Below are 22,078 nucleotides of genomic sequence, written 5' to 3'. Positions count from 1 at the left end.
AAGACTAGTGGAAGCTCAGGTACTCTTTCTCTACCTAAGATGCATACTGACCAATATATAAATTAATACAAGAAGCAATGAGTGACACACAGTTGTAGGCATAATGGCATTTGGCCCCTGGAAGAGATCAGCTTTGTGTAGGCATTCCACAAACTCTGCCCTCCTTTCTCTATTCCTCTTATTCACTACACTGGGAGAAAATGCCCAAATATTTCTAGCCCTTGCTTTTCTATGAAGAAAGAAAAAGGTGATAGGTAGGTGGGAGGAAAAAATCATTAATTTTGTGTTCCAAAAGATAAGTCTCTGTATTTCCAAGAGTGTCCTGCACTACTGTCCTATAAAACTTTAGGGTGTAAAATAAGCAGATTGTATGTGTGAATACGTAACTTTTTAAAACAAAATGGAAAAGCACTCATCAAGCAGATGCTTGAACTGAAGCCTCAAATCCAGTGACATGCTCTGACTCCAGGCTACAAAACTCTCCCAAGAACAGTGATATAATTTATGGCCAGACAGTTCATCTAATTTCTTCACCAGCAGGCTTAAAGCAACTTGGGGTTCACATTTAACAGAGCAGCTGGCTGGCTCAGGAGGGAAGTGATGGCATAGGAGTTAACAGGCGGAAGCCTTCTTTCTCAGAGTAGTCACAGTATCTGTTTTAATCGAAGGACTCATCCAAGGCCAACAGGACCACATCTGGAACAAAACATATATTAAATAGAACCCTTCACAGGCACCTAAGGGAGCTGTTTTAATATGACCTAACTGTTATTCTTGGAATTTTATTCAATTTCATATAAAATTCAGCTGCTAAGAAATGTCAGACATAAAGCTAGGACTTGATCTGCAAAGGCAGCTCTGTGTAATGAGCCCACAGTCCAGTCTCCAAAAACTCCAATTTATGTTTGTAATTTCTTCATTCATGGGATGAGAGTAAAAAAGCCTACAGAGTGCAGAAGGTTCCCGACGGGACATTTCGGTCATTTCCCAGCGGCTAGTTATTCCTCTCTTGTTTACCTTACCAAGTTTCTTTATTGGCTAATATAAATAAATAATTATCCTTTTAGACACAGCAACAGTGTAAAAAGTTTACTCGGTGATACACTGAAGAAATGTTCCTGAATAGACACAAAGACAGCTTCTTCCCTTTCTGACTGCATAATATTCCATTGTACGCAGGCTCCATAATTTGTTCGACCAGCCTCTTCTCGGTAAGCATGAAGATTTTGCTATTTTATACAAAGCTACAGCCTCACATGTTAAGTGTATCTGAGAGAAGAAAGCAGAACCTGCCAAATTGTTCCTTCCTGGCCTTACACCATCCTACATTCCTGCAAACACAGTTCTTGTTTCCCCAGCAGCCTCCCCAGCACTGTCTATGTAGTCATTTGCTAGATTTTTGTGCCACTTTGAGGTCTCCTAGCCATTGTATATTTCCTTCCTTACAGTGGCTGAGGTTATGGCTTTTTTCATGTTTTACCCCATTTGAATTCTTTTTCTGCTATTTTATGAGGTGTCTCAACCCCTAAAACTCAGGACACACATCATCAAGTTGTGATGAATGAGTGAGCACTTCCCTATGAACTTCAGAGCTCCTGAAGGAAACCCTCTAGACTCCATGGCACAGCTTGATCATAAAAGTGTCCAGTTCCCATTGGTGCTCAGAGTGTCAAACGCTATCTTCATCTCACTCTGCTCTTTGCATTTGAACTATGCTGATTTCTTCTGGCCTTTATCGATCATCACTAGTAGCACGATGGCACACTATGTACCTGAGAGGAATGTCATCTTTTTCCTTCCTCAGCCAAGTGTTCTCACCAGCAAGCAGTCCAGCAATCCCTCTGTCTACTCCACCTCACTTCCTGCTCCTGGAATTTGTGCTTTACTTTTGTTCAGTAACAAGGCAGCCTGTCCATTATCTTCAGTACACTGCTTTATTACATGTTGTAGATTGTCTAAGGCCTCTTTTGGAGGGTCTTGATCTTTCTCATGAGTGTGGCTGTGGGTACAGCCACAGGCTGGCTCATCTCAGATGGGACCACATAGAGAGATTTGCTGAAATGCTAAGTCCTCCTCATGCCAGGACGTGATGTGTCAGCTCTGACAGGTAAACCCCTACCAACTATGATGGTTACATGTCACCTTTTTTGCTGGTAATGGGGCTTGAGCTTGATGTCTGGGCAGTGTCCCTGTAGTTTTTTCACTCATGGTTGGTATTCTACTACTTAAGCCACAGCTTCGCTTTCAGCTTTTTGATGGTTATTTGGAGATAAGAGTCTTATGGACTTTCCTGCCTGGGCTGGCTTTGAACTACAATCCTCAGATCTCAGTCTCCTGAGAAGCTAGGATTAAAGGCATTGAGCTATTAGTTCCTGGCTTCCATTGCCACCTTTTAAGATTAAAAAAATTCCTTGATGTTTTTATAATGTTGTGCAATGTTTTAGAAAAGAATAAAGAGCAAATGAGCATGGTATTAAAGTAGAGACATCTGAACTCAATAGGTAACAATAGGTGAAGGTGATTACTGTTAGATGTGGTTAGAGGCAGGCAGCACCCCATTTCTGTTGTACCTTATAGATGAGGAAAAGGAATCTCAGATGCAAAGTGATTCCTCAGAGATATTTTGGTCCTGACCAGCCAGAATTCAGAGTGAAGCCATTCAGGGGACTGGACACAGCTGCTTCACTGAAATCCTTATACTTGAGGCAGCCTATCAATCCAAGGTCACTTGTGGCTATTACATATATTTTAAAAAGAGCTTATGCCAGCCTAAGGGCAGAAGTTCTCATTCCATGGAAATTAAGCTCCAAGAGACACTGAATGGCCCATTGAGAGGGTAGGGGTATGGAATGGTGTGAAATCCACAATATGTTGACTCATTTTTTTTTCTCTAGAAATATTCAATGTGCCCTACAGAGTAGACCAGATGTTGGCAAGGCTCACCTGCTCTGTTATCTAGAAAACAAAAAAATCAATTCTCAGCGCTTTCTCCCTTTACAAGGACAAACAGAACCTGCTTTGACCTGCGGTGGTATGTGTGTGAGGCCACCGTGAACCAGAGGTTGACAGGAACACTGAGATGGCGCTCTCTGTACCAGTGGAGACACAATTGCTGCTCCATTTATTCTTGGGGACAAAATTTGGGAGTTGCCTGCTCTCCTTTTACCCTTCCTCTCCAGTTTTTCACGTAGGGACAATGCCATCAAACATAGCATGTCTAAGCTTTGAGCCCAGTAAGAAGAGGATACCATGAGATCTCTTAGATAAGGATGTGATTTTCTAGGAGATGTATGCTATGCAGGAAAACCAAACCAAACCAAAACCCAAACCCCAAACCTCACTCAGCACAGGAAACAATTTTCAAAATGTCCCTAGATACTTAGAAAGTGGGCCTTTCTTAATCATGGGTGCCTTGACAGCATAGGCTTATGGACATTCATAAAGCCCCCAGATGCTAAGTTCATACAGATAGATGGTAGGTGGCATTAGACCATGACTTTGAAGGGGGGAGGTCAAAGTCAATGCTAGGATGCCCTGGTGCTGTGCACCTGAATTGTATATAGGAAGTTCTGAGACCCTACTTACTCTGCTCAGTAAATTGGCTTTACAAGGCCCACCACCCCTCCACCTTCTGGCATTTCCTGTTACTGCTACCAATACCGTGATACAGCATTACTAAACTTTTTTTTTTTTTTTTGGCCAATCCTGGGGTTTGAACTCAGGGCTTGGGCACTGTCTCTAAACCTCTGTGCTCAAGGCTAGTGCTCTATCACTTGAGCCACAGCACCACTTCTGACATTTTCTGAGTAGTTTAATAGAGAAAAGCATCTAACAGACTTTCTTTTCTGGGCTGGCTTCAAACTGCCATCCTCAGCTCTCAGCCTCCTGAGTAGCTAGGATTACAGGTATGAGCCACTAGCACCCGGTGAAACTATTTTTAAAGTATTAAAGACTCTGAAACCATTTCCATACATTGCTTAGAAATTATAAGGTCATTAATATATTGTAACACCAAAGGTATGCACAACAAAAAGCTGCAATAAATTTCTAGTTAGAAAAGGGTTTGTAGCTAAGAATTTTGCCAAGCCAGGCACTGGTGGCTCATGCCTATAATCCTAACTACTCAGGAAGCTGAGATTTCAGGATCACATATCAAAGCCATTTCAGGCAGGAAAATTTATGAGACTCTTATCTCCAATTAACCAATAAAAAGCCAGAACTAGACGTGTGGCTCAAGTAGAGCTCTAGCCTTAAGAAAAAAAAAGTGAGAGTGTGAGGGCTCAAATTCAAGTCCCAAACACACTAGAAATTAATTTTATATATAAGTCCTATTTACCTTAAATAGAGACTAATCAACATCCTTATTACTTTTAACCAATCAATGTGACCGCGTGGCAGGTGACTGTAATTGCATCAACCCCTTGGGTCATTATAACAACCCTACAAACTGTGTTCCATTGTCATTCCCTTATTACAGATGAGAAAACAGAAGTAGAGGCTAAATTACTCACTGATGCTGAAATGAACAGTAATTAAGTGCTGTATCTGAAGCCAACACAAAGTCGCCTCAGAGAAAACTCTGCAGTCAGAGATGTCTAGGAAACCTTGTAGGATAATAGCAGTATCTATTTAGGAAACAGACCAATCAAGTCCTATTTTAAAACACTATCCAGCCCAGATGCAGTGATATACATAATCCCACCCCAGATACTTGGGAGGCAAGGCCAGGTAGATTATGAATGATTTATGACAAAAAACCAAGCCAGCAGTGGTTCATGCCTGTAATCTCAGCTATGCAGGCAGTGAGTAGTAGTCTGAAGGCTGGTCGCAGACAAAAACACAAGCAACACCTTATCTAAAACAAAAAGGGCTGGCTGCAGGACTTAATGGGTAGGGTATCTCCTCAGATAGCATGAGGCCCCAAAATCAAACCTCAGTCCCTCCTCCCAAAAGCAAGCAACCAAACAAGTAAAACATACCACCTATCATCTTATGACATACGAGTTGATACATTAACTTCAGTTATACAATTCCCTAGACATCTGCCACCTAATTTTCAAACATTTTTATTATCTTCATTCTTTTGGTTCTTAAAATTCACTGACATATTATTTATCCTTTTTTCCCTATCAATTCACAAAGAAAATCCAACAGGGCATGCTGAATTATGTGCCAGACTTCAATATCTTTGGCAGATCCTTGTGTGATTTATTACTCATTTTGTTACAAGCTAAAACTCGTTATTCCTTGTTTGGCATCTGCAGTATAAAAATGGAACTTCCTAAAGTAAAAATTCTTCATTGCTTTGCTTCTGGGGAAGGTCTGAATGAAACAGTAGTGTTACAAAGCAAACCTGCACCAGGGACTTTGGCACAGAGGAAAACAAACAGGCCTTCACCTCCTTTCAGTTCATTTAAAATGTGTGTGTGTGTGTGTATGTGTGTGTGTGTGTGTGTGTGTGTGTGTGTGTGTGTGTGTGTGTCCCATTCATTAATTTCTTCATGCCACAAGTATTTATTAAATACCTGCTGTGTTCCTAAAGCACTGGGCAATGTTTAGCATTCTAGCGTATCAAAAAATACTACTATGTATATATATATATATATATATATATATATATATATATATATATATATATATACATGGATATATATTTATGAAAACATTTCCAAAATTTAAATTTAAAGACAGCTGCCTATTAGAAACATCTATTTGCAGAATACTGAGTTTTCCATACTTCAAATGTCCACTGCAACTCCCTCACGTTCCTTCCAGCCTAGTTAGTTGACACTGAAAGGAATGTACTTCCTCCTCCATCCCCAATGACATCATATTGCACCTGACCTGAACCACAGCTTCCAAAAAAATCAAATTTAGCTTTTACTTAAATCTTTATCAACTCAAGGTTATTTCTAACAAGCAATGATGTTCTTCTGCCTGGGACTAAGCCCATTCAGAGTCGCTCCTTAGCTCTAGAATATTCTTTCATGTGTGTATATATGAGTATGCATAATGTCCTCTACAACGATGGCTATTTAAACCTTTAGTTACTTGAGAAAAATGTATGTTCATCTTTACAAATACCTGTTCTATAACCTTGAGGATTAGATAACTATGTGTGTCCATTATTCTGAACTTGAAAAACAGTACACAACCAACCGATATAGCATCTTAGATTCCAAATGAATAAAACCTCATCTTGTAGAATGGGTAATGTCACATGAGGATTTGCCGTACTGTATTAATATTGTTTTATGTTTAAGTATGAAGGAGTCCAGATTAGGCCACACCTGGCTGCAATTTGTATCCACATGTCTCCCCAAAGCTCTATGGATTAAAGACTTGGTCCCCAGAGTGATGTTATTGGAAGGTGATAAAATATTTAAGAGATGAGACCTCGTGGGAGGGTATTGTTTTCTCCTCAAAAGAGATTGCTGGATCCCAGACTCTTCTACTTTCTCTTTTGTTTCCTCATCATAATATACTATTTCACCACCGGCCCAAACTAACAGGGTTAACAGACCATGGACTGACATTTCTGGAACCATGAGCCAAAATAATGCTTCTCTTCATCAGTTACTTATCTCAGGTATTTGTTACAGAAATTGAAAGCTGACTAATACACACCTGAAATGGCTACTTTGGCAACTGAGAATGGGAAGCAGAAAGTTCTCTGCTCTCTGCTTTTCTGCCTAAGAGTGAGATATGAACTTCACATTGTAAAGATGAACCCCTCTCCCAGACCAGGAACAAGAGAGCAAAGACACCGATTTGGTTTGAGATACGACAGCATGGACAAAACTTAGAAGAAAAGCCTTATGTTTTATTATTACTTTTGTCCACAGGAGTAGTTTTCTGGTCACGTCCCTACAATTTAGCACCCTTGGGGGCTCAATGCCTCTTTTCTTGTCAATTCTAATTACTTCAAACATTCACTGCTTTTCTGTGAACCTCTGTTCATGCCAAATACTAATAAAATCTGTATTCCTTTTTCTTGTTTGTTTTTTTTTTTTGGTCCGGTTGTGGGGCCTGAACTCTGGGCCTGGGTGCTGTCCCTCAGCTCTTCAGCTCAAGGCTAGTGCTCTACCACTTGAGCCACAGTGCCACTTCCGGCTTTTTTCTTTTTGCTTGCGTGGTGCTGAGGAATCAAACCCAGGGCCTCAGGCATGCAAGGCAAGTGCTCTACCACTGAGCCACCTTCCCAGCCCTTCCTTTTTCTTGTTAACCTGACTTGTGTCAGTTAAATTAGCAAGTTTCTAGTCAGTTAACCTATAGCAAAGAACTTTTCCTTTTCAACACATATGTAAAAGTCCACATGTTCTCTTAAGAGCATCAAGTTTTACTTTAGTAAATTTCAAATAATGTGTTAATAAATTCTCTGGCCCAACCCATAAATAACAGAAAACAGTACACTTAAGAAATGGTGTTCTTCACATGGTTATCTCAATAGATGCAGAAAAAGCATTTGACAAGATCCAACACCCCTTTATGATGAAAGTTCTGGAAAAATTAGGAATCCATGGAACATTCCTCAATACAATAAAGGCTGTATATGACAAACCTACAGCCAGCATTATACTCAATGGTGAAAAACTAAAGCCATTTCCTCTTAACTCAGGAACAAGACAAGGATGCCCACTCTCTCCACTTCTCTTCAATCTAGTATTAGAATGCCTAGCTACAGCAATAAGACAAGATGCAGACATAAAGGGGATCCAAATAGGGAAAGAAGAAATAAAACTCTCCCTCTTTGCAGATGACATGATCTTGTATTTAAAGAATCCCATAGACTCCACTCCCAAATTACTCAAGCTGATTCAAAACTTTGGCAAAGTAGCAGGTTATAAAATTAACCCCCAAAAATCAATGGCTTTTCTATATGCCAACAATGAGAAAAGTGTGGCTGAAATTAGGAAAGCAACTCCATTTGTAATAGCCCCACAAAAAATAAAATACCTAGGAATTAACTTAACCAAAAAAGTGAAGGACCTCTATGATGAAAACTTTAAAATCTTGAAAAAGGAAATCAACACAGAACTTAAAAAATGGCAAAACCTCCCATGCTCCTGGATTGGCAAGATTAACATCGTGAAAATGGTAATACTTCCCAAGGCTATCTACAAATTCAACGCGATACCTATCAAAATTCCACCCTCATTCTTCAAGGAAATAGAGGAGGCAATCCAAAAATTCATATGGAACAATAAAAGACCCCGAATAGCAAAAACGCTCCTCAACGGAAAGAACACTGCTGGAGGAATATCAATACCAAATTTCAAACTCTACTATAAAGCCATAGTAATCAAAACAGCTTGGTATTGGCATAAGAACAGACCTCAGGACCAATGGAATAGAATTGAAAACCCAGAAATGAACCTACAGACCTATAGCCATCTAATCTTCGATAAGGAAGCTAAAACAATAGAATGGAAGAAAGACAGCCTCTTCAGTAAATGGTGCTGGCAAAATTGGTTAACTACATGTAGAAAACTAAAGCTAGATCCTTATATATCACCCTGCACCAGAATCAACTCCAAATGGATCAAAGACCTTGAACTCAAAGCAGACACTCTGAAAACATTACAGGGTGGAATAGGAGAAACCCTAGGTCTCCTTGGCTCAGGTCGAAATTTTCTGAATAGAGACCCGGAAGCACAACAAATCAAAGAAAGGTTGGACAAATGGGATTGCATAAGATTGCAGAGCTTCTGCAGGGCAAATGACATAGCTGGCAAGATCAATAGAAAGCCCATCGATTGGGAGAAGATCTTTACTAGCCATACAACGGACAAGGGTCTCATATCTAAAATATACTTGGAACTCAAAAAATTAAACCACCCAACAACAAATCCTCAAAGAATCAACTGCCCAATAAATAAGTGGGCGAAAGACTTAAAGAGAAGCTTCTCTGAAGAAGAAACAAGGATGGCCAATAGGCACATGAAGAAATGTTCAACATCCCTAGCCATAAAAGAAATGCAAATCAAAACAACATTGAGATATCACCTCACTCCAGTTAGAACAGCAAAAATCAAGAACTCTAACAACAACAGATGCTGAAGGGGATGTGGACAGAAAGGAACCTTACTTCATTGTTGGTGGGAATGTAAACTTGTTCAACCACTTTGGAAAGCAGTATGGAGGTTCCTCAGAAGACTTCACATAGATCTCCCCTATGATCCAGCAATCCCACTTTTGGGCATTTACCCAAATGTTTACAAACAAGACCACACTAAAGCTACCAGCACAACTATGTTTATTGCAGCATTATTTACCATAGCTAAGATATGGAACCAACCCAGATGCCCCTCAGTAGATGAATGGATCAAGAAAATGTGGTATATATACACAATGGAATTCTATACCTCCATCAGAAAGAATGACATTTCCCCATTTGTTAGGAAATGGAAAGGTTTGGAAAAAATTATATTAAGTGAAGTAAGCCAGCCCCAAAGAAGCATAGGTCCCATGGTTTCCCTTATTTGCAATATCTAGTATAGGTATGAGTCAAGCGGAAAAGGTCAGATAATGTGATGTTAGGAAAATGAACCCTTAAATATGTATTTTAATGTTTTCGTTTCTTTCATGCATGTGTTTCTAACGCATTTATAAGACTATTTCTTTGTTGCTTTGTATGTCCCTCCCCCACAGTGTAACCCCTGCTTTCACTATATTTGATGTCAGTATAACATGTGGAGGAGATGGGGACAAACAAGTCGTTTAAGGATTCAGGTGGACCTGTTGCAACAATGAGAAGTACAAAATGTCATGTCAAAACCAGCTTTACAATGTCGGTGTGGGGGGGGGGGAGGGGGGTATAATTGGGTGGGGGGAGGGGGGTAAAATTGGGTGGGTGGAGGGGGGAGGCGGGGAAGGGAAGTGAAGGGTAAACAAAGGAGGAGGCTGCAATGCTTGGTAAGAAATGTATGCATTATCCTGCCCATGTAATTGTAGCCCCCCTGTACAGTATGTTCTCAAATAAAATAAAATACAATTAAAAAAAAAAAAAAGAAATGCTGTTCTTCTGCCTACTGTCAGGCCCACAGAGAGGTCAGGTCTCTCGTTGGCTCTAGAATATTCTCTCATATGTCAAGATCAATGTGTGTGTTCATATGTGAGCATGTGTAATGCTCTCCATAATGTTGTCTGGCTATTTAAACCTAAGTCAACTGGAGAATAAGTAAGTGGATATAAAAAACAAATTCTAGTTGCTGACTGCTAGTAGCTCACACTTGTAGGTCTAGCTATTCAGGAGGACCATGGTGTGAAGCCAGCCTGGAGACTCTTATCTTAAACTAACCAGCCAAAAGCTATAAATGGATGAGTAGATTAAGTGGTAGAGTACCAGCATTGAGCAAAAAAGTCAAGATAGAGTACACAGCTTTCAGGTCAAATCTTAGTACTGACACCAAAAGAAGAAAAAAGAAAAAAAATCTACTTAATGAGAACATAGTCATAAAGAATGCAAAAGTAAACCAAGTCTGGGGATTCTTTGAGGAGACCCTACTAGGAGACAGTGATTGTGATGTTTCTATGTGTCCACCCATCCCCAGGGATCCTGTATCCCTATTGCTGGTGGGAGTGATATTTCCCAATAGAGACTCAATTTTTCTTAAATTCATCTCTGTATGTCTCACTATAGAACAGAAGATCAAACAATGCTGGCCAAATGCAGGTTCAATGTGCCAGCAAATCTAGATATTTGATTTAGATTCTGATGCCTGTTAGGGCATTCTACAAACTGGTCAAGATATTCAGGGAATTTTACCATTACTATAACACCAGCCATCATTGTTATGGGCCACATAAAAATATCGTGTAATGCCAACCTCTAATCAGTGATAAAATGATCACAGATGTACTTCGGCAGGACGACATATGTAGAGACACCAGGCTGTTTCCAGGGGACTCACTTAACACAAGACAGAGAGGAATGTTACCAGGGGAAGTCTGGCTAATCCAGCCTCTTTGGGCTGAGAGAATGTTTAACACATTGGATTTTCCTCAAAGCTCGAATAGGAGCCAAAAAACAAGAACAAGAAAACAAAACAAAACAAAACAAAAACCAGCTGCACCCAGTTCAGATTAGGAATCAAGACCTCAACTCATAATTCTAGGGGAAAGGGGTTTATTATATAGTTTGTCACACTCAAGTTTTACTTTATGTCATAAAGCTGTGGAAAGAAAAACTCAGCCAGTCTCATTCTGACTACAACAGACTGTTTACAGCTCCCTGACAAAACCAGACCCTGTAGAAGGGAAGAGGCCCAGTCTTCAGGGCCTCAGGCAGGATTCTTTTTCCTGGATTAGTGGTTACACAAAGCAAAAGTCAAAGCAGGGTCAGACCCCAGTCTTTCTCAGCTTTGCTTCTCACACAGATTCATAATGCCTGGGCCAGCTGGGATCCAAATGCCTTCTGGCTACTCATGTGTAATGTCCAGATACAATGGCCCAGGCATACCCCAGAATACTATTGGGCTTTTTAAACAAAATGTTTAATAGATACCACGTTCTACCCCAAGCCATCCACTGCCCTTTTTCTTTTAGACTACAAAGGGGGAGTTTCCATCCATTCCCTACGGTGCTGAGATGAAACCCAGGACCTCCTACAGTTCTCCCCACCAAACTCCATTCGACAGCCATTCTAAGTCAAGAAGAAAGAAAAGCCATCATAGGGCTCAATGTTCCAGAAGCACCAGAGAGGACAGGGTTTTACACAAAAAATGGCAACTCAAGATCCCAGTAGCTTTGATACCAGGTCAGCTCAGGGGCTCAGAACAGCAACAATCAAACTGATCAGTGGAACAAGAATAGATTGACAGAAGAAGAGCTGTAGACAGTCCCTAAGCTGTTAGAATTAAACTAGAGATTCTTTTATTTTACTTTTGTTGCTGGTACTGGGACTTGAACTCAGGGCCTGTCCATTAGTGTTTTGGCTCCAGGCTGGTACTTGAGATGCAGCTCCACTTCCAGTTTTTGGTGGTTAATTGGAGAGAAGAATTTCATGGATTTTCCTGTCCCAGATGGCTTTGAACCATGATCCTCAGATTGGTCTCTTGAGTAGCTGGGATTATATGTGTGAGGCACACATAGATTCTTAAAAGTAGTAATCCTCCAGCCTGAGTAGGAAAGTTCATGAGACTCTTATTTCCAGTTAAGCCCCAAGAAACCCTGAAGTTGACCTGTAGTTCAAATGGTAGAGCGCCAGCCTTGAGCAAAAAAGCTCAACGCTGAACGCTGAGTTCAAGTCACTGAACCATGCATGCGTACATGTACACATTCTCTCTCTCACTCTCTTTCTCTCTCTCTTTCTCTCTGAGGACTGACAGAAGACACTATGCACACATATAAGCTGATTTTGGCCATACATGTTTATATCCTATTATATACTTCATTTGCTTAAGAACACATGTGTTAGATTTGCAAATGAAGCCTGCATTAAAGTCAGTGCCTGTGTGGGAAATACGAGGGATATGAAGTTTAGGATTTTGTATAATTTGTTGGGCTGTCAAACTTAAAATGAGTCTTTTGCCAAAATGATTTTGCTCAGTTAAAACTAAAACTAACCAGATGTATGACAAATATTTATGGTTAGGGTCAAGAGTGTTTACTCTTCAGGAGTTAGCTTTTAAAACAAAAGAACTTGGACCAAAGATGAACTGAAAGCAGCTAAGGCTGGTATTTAATGTTCCTTGGAAGAGCTGTAAAATCAGCTACCATTTTTCAAGCCCAGAGCTTTACCTTCTTGGGAAATAGCCAGGAATATGAATGATAGTTTATCTTCTCAAGGCATTATCTGTTTGTTTTTTTTTATGGTACTAGGTTTGAACTCAGAGCCCTGAACTTGGTAGGCAGGCACTTTTTAACACTTGAGCCATTCCTTCAATACCGTTTTGTATTGGCAATTTTCCAGGAAAGGTCTGCCTGTATGCCCTGCTGGGCCTGGATTGCTTCCTTATTTATGCTTCCTTTTGTAGCTGGATGACTGGTGTATACCATAGCACCCAGCCATTTTTTTTTTTTGACAATGAGATAATGGGTATCTACCATCCCATGACCAGCCAGCCATTGGTTGAGATGAAGTCTCATAAACTTTCATGCCCGAGTTGGCCTCAAACCACAATCCCCAGATCTCTGCCTCACAAGTAGCTAATAGCTAGGATTACAGGCTTGAGCCATCTTGCCTGACTACAAGGTATTATCTATTTTTAAAAGCCAACACACACACACACACACACATACACACACACACACACACACACACACACACACACACACACACACACACACACACACACACACACACACACTATGATAAGGTTTCCCTTATAAAGCCCAAAATGCCAAATAATTACCACATTTCTAATTTTAAGTTTGAGTTAATAAAAACAAAAGCAGAAACTGAGGTCTGATGCTAAGTTTGTTCTAATAAAATTAAATTAGAATATCATGTACTAAATTTTCTCTATTGCCAGGGACAAACTCCATTTAAAATACCAAAGTAGGTATTTTTTTAGTTATAATATTCATCCCTATGCATACAACCATGTATAATCCACATATAAACAAAGTGAACAGAGAAATAATTACCAAATAACTCTAGTAAGAAATAAAAATCTCTTTTCATAAAGTATGATACTAAGAAATAAAGTTCTGTGGATTATAACATGATAATTTCTAGAGATCATCTTTAGTATTAATAGCATTACAAAAGCCATCAGAACGATGTAAAGGGAGATTAGACTTATTATCAAGGTTTTAAAACTTAGCATTGCACCCTTTGAACCAGCACAACTTACAGATTTCCATGGTTCTGTTGTTATCTTGACTTAGTAGCTTAAGCTAAAATGAGAAGAGGCAGCAAACAGAAAGATAAAGAGAAGACAGATGGAAAATAGGAAGAGATGAAAAGAGGAGAGGAAAAGGAAAGAAGAAAAGGAAGGAAAGGAAAGAAGAGAGGAAGAGAAAGGGGGAGAAGAGGCAAGCAGGAAAGAGGAGAAAGAGAAGGAGGAAGACTCTCCTTATATTGTCTCTAAATATTCACCACCCTTCTGACACTCCAAATAAGGGCAGGTGGCAACTCGGATAGTCAACTGGGTTGGTTATTTTAAAAAGTCCATTCAGCTCAACAGCTGAGCTGAAGTGTTTTTGATACTCAGTCACTAATCCATTTAAATCCATGTATTCATAAACTCCCCCTGCAAGGGTTAAACAGAAGTAGGAATTATGCATGCTTTTGTAATTTTGTGTTTAAAAATATTGAATGAATTAAGAAACAGGTAAGCCTTGTCCCTCTGGGGGTTGGGAGAATTACTTTAATATAGTTGTAGTTGAAAAATACCAGATTCTACAGATATGAAAGGGCACAGGTACTTTTTCAGAGCCTGTTCAGGGCTGGCAAAGCACTAATGAACTCCAGAAAGGGAGAAAGCTTAAGCTCCAGGAGTGTTTCTCAGAGAAGTCGGCAAGTTCCCAGAGAAGGACAAGCTGAGTGGGTTGGTGATGGGGAGGGGAATTTTACACTGAGAACCACAGGAATGCCAAGGCAGAGTGGGTGGGGTTTAGAGGTAGCTCAGTGGTAGCTCTGGCCTAGCTTAGGTGAGATCCTAGATTCTGTCTCCAACCTTGGAGGGAAAGAATGGAGGATAGAACAGTGTCAGGAAAGCTGAGAGCACCAAGGAACCCTGGGCTGCAAAAGATGATGAAATAATTACTGACAGGAATGCATACACAAAAAGAGCCGAGAAGAAAAGACTACCGGTTCCCTCTAACAAGAAATAACAGTTTTGGCACACAAACAAGGGCGCCTACAAATCCAGTCCCATGGCTACCAGGCTGACAGGGGGAAACATATTCCCCATCCCACCCCCACCCCCACCCCCGGCATACACACAGAGAGCCCAAAGGCAAGGCTGAGGGTCATGATCTTGGACATCTAGCTATTCTCCGCATTCTCTTCTGTAGTGAGTTCAAAACACAGACTAGAAGAAAGACAGCCTCTTCAACAAATAGTGCTGGGAAAATTGGTTATCCACATGCAGAAAATTGAGTCCTTGCATAAATCCTTGGGATGCAAGACCTCAGTGTAAGACCTGAAATCAGTTTTAATTTTAATTTAACTTACTTACTTTATTTATTTATTTTGGTGCAGATACTAGGTGCTTGAATGCAGGGCCTGGACACTGTCCCTAAGCTTTTTCACTCAAGGATAGTAATCTACCATTTGAATCATACTTCTACTTCTGGTCATCAGAAGTAAGAGACTTGAGAAGATGGGTGAGGTTGGAAGAGCTGGGGGAGAATGATTAAAGGACTGAAATTGATAAAGATACATTATATTATTATCCTGACTTCTGGAATTGAAATGCCTTTGTACAGCTAGTTGATTAAACTAAATACATTTAAAAATTTTTATTGTATGGTATTGTACTTATAAACTGACAAGTTGAATAGAAATCCCTTGCACAACAATTTAAAAATAAATTAAAAAAATTAAGAGGCCTTTGATTAAACACACTCAACAAATGATAGGTCATTAAAAGCCCCTTTGACCATCGTTCAGAACTTATTCATTTTTCAATGTAAAGATATATAAAACAAAACCTTCTTGCAGCTAATAAGAAATTAACTTTTTGTTATGAAGGAAATAAAAAAGCTATGAAATCCAAGGGAATCCACTGCATTTGAAATGGACAGGTCAAAGAATTCACCTTGTAAAGACCAGCACATTAATTTTCTCATAACTGGATCTTAAGAAAGGGCAGTTGGGCAAGTAAGAGACAGAAAGTGAAGAGACAGATTTATAAATTATCAGGTCCCCCAAGTAGAGTTACTAGGAATTGGACAGGGAAGCAACAGGGAAAGGGAAAGGGTTTGGATTTTAGCGGTGCAGAATGTATGTTTGTATGTATAGAAATATCTCAGTGAGCCCCACTAACATGCTCCACTAATGTATGTAAAAAATAAAGCTGGGTGCTAGTGGCTCACGCCTGTAATCCTAGCTACTCTGGAGGCTGAGATCTGAGGATCACAGTTCAAAGCTAGCCCAGGCAGGAAAGACTGAGAGACTCTTATTTCCAATAAGCCACCAGAAAACCAGAAGTGGTGCTGTGGCTCAAGTGATAGAGCATTAGCCTTGAGCTAAAGAGCTGAGGGACAGCGCCCAGGCCCAGAGTTCAAGCTCCATGACTGACAATAATAATAATAAATATATATATATATATATGTTAAAAATAAGATGAAATGGATTGAAAGAACTCAGGAGCATATCAGTATGGATGTTGGATGTAAAGGCTAACACATCTCCCCAATGCCTGGGTCTGGGTCTGAGATGGACTCCCACAAGGAGGTGCTCCAAGCTCAAGTCAGTACCAGGGAGGTCAGAGCACTGGGAGACCACAAAGGGTGAGAGAAGAGAACAGAAGAGCTCATGTGGGTGCTGAGGAGTGACTAGGTGTGGAAAGAGGAGGGCTGGAAGCCAAGCAGCTTTATTTAGGATGAAGGAAACCTCAGTATGTTCTCCATATGCAGAAATGGAGCCAGGAGAATGGTAGATATTGAAAATTTAGAGCCATGGGGACAAATGAGGGTGCAGGGGAAAGTGACAGTATGGAAAGCACAGAGGAAAAGGGCTAGCCTGGGAGCCCTACCTTTCCCCTCCCCCACCCATCCACTGCTTGGCGGGCTGAGAGTCAGCAGCACCAGAGCTTCTAGTTTTCCTTGTGTTTGAGCTTTGCAGGCCTCACACATGAGCCACGCCCCCAGCCATAGCTGATTTGTTGGCTGAGAGTCAGTCCTGCCCCCTATCTATTGAATCAGGAATGGTACAGAATTCTTGGTGCTATGTTCAGAATATATTCCCCAATCTTCATGGGTTGGAAACTGAATCACTAAACTATATATTGATAGTGTTTGGAGATAGGACCACTGGGCTCTGGACTTGTGAGTGACTTAACCCAGTTGTCAATTCATGGATTGAGAATGGCTATGTTATAAAGCATGCTGTTCTAGCACATGTGTTCTCTTTCCATGTGAAGTCCTGCCCAGGGATTATATAGCTCCCACTTTCAAGAAGGCCACACTTTCAAGAAGGCCTCACCTGATACACCTCTGGACTGTGGACTCTCCACCCTTCAGAATAGCAAGAAATAAATTTCTTTCCTTTATAAATCACCCATTCTTACAAAATGGACTAGACAACAAGAAATTACTATTACAGTTTGATCTATTCTGGTTTGATGCAGCAGTGAATAATACAGGTAGTGAAATCAGAGAGAACTGGGTTCAAATCTAACTCATCCCCAATCCCCTACTGTGTGTGCTTGGGCAAAGCTTGCTAAGCCTCAGTTTTACCTTCAATGGACTGGGTACAATACTGACATTTCCCAGGAGCAGTGATAGAAATTAAATGATATAATGTAGGTAAAAAGCCTGTCATAGACTCTTACACAGACTAACAAATGGATGCCACTGGTTATTTTGCAATTGTTACAATCATTATGTGTGGCTTCAGTCTGCCAGATGTATGGAGCATCATTAGGTCCCTGTCTGAACCCTGCAGGGAGTGAAATCACCAAGGACAGGAGCATACTGTATTCTTTGCTGCATGCCACAGCATCCAACCCAGAGCTCTACACAGGTGAAGTGCTCAAGAAAAAGTTGGTGAAATGAAAAAAAAAAAAATCTAGGGCTGTGCCACGAGCAGAATCAGCACATTTCAGAATTATGGCTTTGATTATATATACACAAAAACCAGTTCAACACAGGTTATGAACTTGCTTGGGATTAAGGGATCGACTTTCAGAAGAGAATAAGCAAGTTATGTGGCAAAAAGCATGTCTCTTCAAAACTTCTAAGGGCAAGGTGTGTCCTGATGGGACAGAGATCTTTCTGAACAACATCCAAGGTGCTGCTGTACATGCACATGAGGTAAAAAGAGCAGGTCTCTCCCTTGTGTTATCTAAGATGTAGCCTAATGCTGAGGAAAAGTAAGTCAAGCACCTGGATGAGTTTCTTCATTTTAGGCAAGAATCCAAGAATAAAGGGGCTTACTTTACCAAATGCACTTCAATTTCCTGTGCTGGCAAAAATGTGCACACAGAAACCCCATTAGGTCTGTTACAGTAAGACAAATCTTGCAGCTTATATTATTAGATGGAAGAAAAAAGAACACTTATAACACAGAACACCTCTCCAGTGAGTCCTGGCAGAACAATAATAAGAGTGAGCAAAAGAATGCAGCTAAATTTTGGTCTGAAAAAAAAAACAAAAACAAACAACGAAAAACATATCATTAGGGTTCAATTCAATCAACTTCATGTTTGGAATATCCATTGGGTGGGGCAGAAAGAGTCCCAGGGCTTCATTGAGCACCCCTTCCATAGGGCATTGGACCCAGTGCAGGCTAAAATCTAGGCCCTGGGACCAGAAACACAGTCAGAGAAGGTTCTGGGCACATCTCATTGTTGTCACTTCCCCAGGACTGGGCTTTGATGTGGAATTGTAATGAATCATGGGGATAGACTGACTGACTGACTGACTGACTGACTCTGTGTGTCTGTGCGCACGTGCATGTGTGCACATGCTTGGATTCAGGGCCTAGGCACTGTCCCTTAGCTCACTCGCTCAAGGTTGGTGCTCTATCACTTGAGCCACAGCTTCATTTCTGGCTTTTTGGTGGTTAAACAGACATGAGTCTCCTAGACTTTCCTGTCTGGGATGGCTTTGAACGGTAATCCTCAGATCTCAGCCTCCTGAGTAGCTAGAGTTACAGGCATGAGCCACTGGTACCAGATCAGACAGCAACTGGACTTTGAAGGGCAAGATGATCATAGCTTTGTCTAGGAAGCCCACTGCAAGAATAGACTGGATGGAGATGAAACTTGGATCAAAGGACCCATTGAGGACAAATTAATAACCCAGGTAAGAGGCAAGGAGGTGTGAGAGGAGGTGAGAGCATCCTATCAGAGACACACAGAGAGAACCTGGAATTTATAGGGCCTGGAGTCAAGGGTAACAAATGTTCCTGGTTCAGTCACAAACAATGAAGCCTAGAACTACTAGAAAACTCGAGACTAAGGGACACTCTTAGGTCCTAGCAAGATACCTTTGAGTCCATACTTTAAGAGAGAATTTTAAAAGGGGATCCTCAAGTTCCAGGCAGACCTAATATGAGGACATAGCTCCCAGGACATAAAAGCACTTTCCAACAAAGGAGGCTGGTGGTGGTTCCTACTCCTCTGCAGGCTGAAGATCACTACACATGCCTGCCAAGTCCAAAGGACCTCTCCTTTGCAGGCAAGTCCTCGGTTGCATAGTATTAAACAACTGCAGGTATAGGGAATAATCCTGGATGGACATTCGAAGTCTTTTGGAGGTCTGGCTATGAGAAATCCATCTGCCTCAAAAATACAAGCAAAGATAAATAAGTATTGGATGAGAGATGGATGTCTACCATAAGCTGGTTGTTTGACTCAAATTTTACTTTGAAGATTAAGCTCATGGTATTGGTTTGATTAATCTCCAACAAAGCTCTTTCCCTGAGGGCTAGTTAACAAGCAGTATCATGCCCTGCCAGAACAAGTCCATAACAAACCATCCTTCTCTGCCCACCATTGTCATCCCACTGGTCTTCAGAGGAGTGATATGGTGGTCTATTGCTGGCATGACAAATGAGTATTTGGCTCCTCAGCTTACCTGACTTGGCAAGAAGCAACCAGGTATGTCCTGAAGTGTGCTGATTCTCTCAGGGGATGGAGGGTACAGGTCCCACTCTTTAATTTTTCTCAGTTGGGGAAGCCATTAACAAATGCCAGGGTATTATCTTATGCATTTACAAACAACATATAAATTGGGTATTTACAGTTCTTAACAAAATCCCTCCAAAGACCAGGAACAATTAAAGGGAAATCTAGCTGGGCACTGGTAGCTTATACCTATAATCCTAGTTACTCAAGAGGCTGAGACTTGAGGATTGTAGTTCAAAGCCAACCCAGGCAGGAAAGTCTATCAGAGTCTTATCTCTAATTAACCACCAGAAAACAGGAAGTAGATCTGTAGCTCAAAGTGGTAGAGTGCTAGCCTTGAGCAAAAGAGGTCAGGGACATTGCCCAGACCCCGAGTTCATACCCCACAACCGACAAAAAAACAAACAAAAAACAAAAAACAACAAACAGACAAACAGAAAGGAAGAAAGAGAAAAGGAAATCCATCCCCAAGGATTTCCCAATGCCCCTAAGGGTGACTGTGTTACTTCCAGTAAAGAATTACAGCAGTGCTCACTGATGAGGCTCTTCTCTATAAATATTCCGTTTTTCTACCCGACAAAAATAATTGCTGTTCATCCTGTTTGTCTGATATGATATAAAGAAACACTCTTGTTTTTTCTAAAGGATAGTGATGTCAAATCAACCGTTGAATGTTGGGTAGCTGGTTGCTATCTTTCAGAGGCAAATCAACAGGCTAAATTACAAGACATCATAGTAATTCTTAGGGATTAAAAAGGGTTGACAGAATATTTTTCCCTTAGTGAATTAAAAAAAATGGATTATAGTTCTAAAGCTACATCATCAAGTGAGATTATTTTTCCTCCTAAGAATCTGGAGCCAAAGGGTTCTACAAGTCCAATCTAAGGAATAAAGAAACAAGACAAAGGACCTCAGAACAAGGGTTAGACAGAAAGAAGATCCTTGGTGATTTATAATTGCACATAAATTAATAATAGGCCCAGGGGGGAGAACCCATATTTAATGTGCTCAAGATCCTGGGTATGATCACAGAATAGTAATCATAATAATAATCATAGTAGTAATAGTAATAGTAACAATAGAAGTGAAATAAAACTTGCCCTTCTGAACTCCACTCCCACATTTGTGAAACTATGAAAGTGCTCTGTTTTGGGAATATATTTGAATTTCAAGACTTCAAGTGCTACCTGTTAGATTGAGTGTACTTAGTAAGTTATATCAATCAACTTGTTAGTAATTAACCTCTCTGTATTATAAAGTATGTTCTTTTGTTTTTAAAGAAAAGAAAACTACAATCCTTCCAAACCCTCCAAGTAAGCCCAAGGGTACTTGCAGGAGTTATTGCCATAACTAGCAGATACTAGTAGGAACATTCCAGCACTTAAAGTCAACAAATGCTTAGGAAGCATGCTCAGACAGATGGCACTAAAAAAACAAAACTGCGTTTGGACTTACACAAAGATTTTTCACTTACCTGTTCCTCTACGTGAAAGGGGAAGAGAAGACTCACACTGCAATTCCTTATTTTCTAATTAAAAACCAAAATAGGCTCTATCTTCTAATCCAGCTTTAGATGTCTTGAGGATTTTCATTAAATCTGTTTTCAATCAATGCTATTTTCAAATTCTACCCCCGCCCCCCCACAAAGAAGCAATATATCCGAGGCTGGCACAAATGACAAGGTACAAACTCAGCTATCACAGTTTAGAGAAGGCAGCCACCTCTATCGGCAGCGATGATTCAGAGCAGGGTAAATTTAGACTGGGGCTTTCCAAAAGGCCAAAGATGCCAGGATTTAGGAAAGAGGTGAAGGCTACATCCGAAAAGTTTCTCTGAAAAAAGAATACCAAAATATGAACAGAATGAATCTTCTCTTTGAAGTCTCCAGTCCCCCAGTGTCCTCGAGGCTGCGCTTCCCCAAGCTGGCCTTGGTGGTGTCTTCCATTACTGAGTAAATCCACGTGAAACCTGAGGACATTCAGCCGGAGGACGTGGTCAGAGGCAATGTGGCAACTCCACACGGGACCGGCCTTTTATGGCCTGAACTCCAGAGCCTTGAGAGAGGCTAATCTACCAGAAATAGCTCTTGAAATTCAGAGTAGCTCATCAGCTGTTGCCTTTCAACAGGTTCTGGCTACAGCCACTTCAAATAGGGCTCGATTGTCCACACTATCTTCCAGCTTGCTTTAGAGAGAAATTAAAAACACAACAGCCCAGCCAGCTACAACCAACTACAACAATTCCAAAGTAGACTGGCAAACATCTCCTATTCGAGTTTTCAGATTGAACAGACACATCATTGACAAAGCTTATTTATTTACTAAACATGGCAA

General features: G+C 40.6%; 1 protein-coding gene across 15 annotated transcripts in view; it reads right to left on the bottom strand.

Moving 5' to 3' along the window:
* The window catches only part of Svil (supervillin), a 137,470-nt gene extending 115,734 nt beyond the window's left edge, over window positions 1–21,736 (bottom strand). For 13 of the 15 annotated variants that reach the window (XM_069998221.1, XM_069998224.1, XM_069998227.1 and 10 more), the window contains exon 1: window positions 13,800–13,824. In XM_069998221.1, coding sequence (XP_069854322.1) covers window positions 13,800–13,809 — 10 coding nt within the window. In that variant the 5' untranslated portion in view covers window positions 13,810–13,824. Of the gene's footprint in view, window positions 1–13,799; window positions 13,825–21,219 lie in introns of those variants that run through there. The other 2 variants (XM_069998230.1, XM_069998232.1) reach the window with 2 other exon arrangements.
* Window positions 21,737–22,078: the final 342 nt, after the last annotated feature.

Source organism: Dipodomys merriami, unplaced genomic scaffold (assembly GCF_024711535.1).
Source record: "Dipodomys merriami isolate MVZ:Mamm:240054 unplaced genomic scaffold, mDipMer1.0.p SCAF_51, whole genome shotgun sequence".
In the NCBI taxonomy this organism is placed as follows: domain Eukaryota; kingdom Metazoa; phylum Chordata; class Mammalia; order Rodentia; family Heteromyidae; genus Dipodomys; species Dipodomys merriami.
Note: the sequence above shows the minus strand (reverse complement) of the source record. Positions and strands in the feature narration are given on the sequence as shown.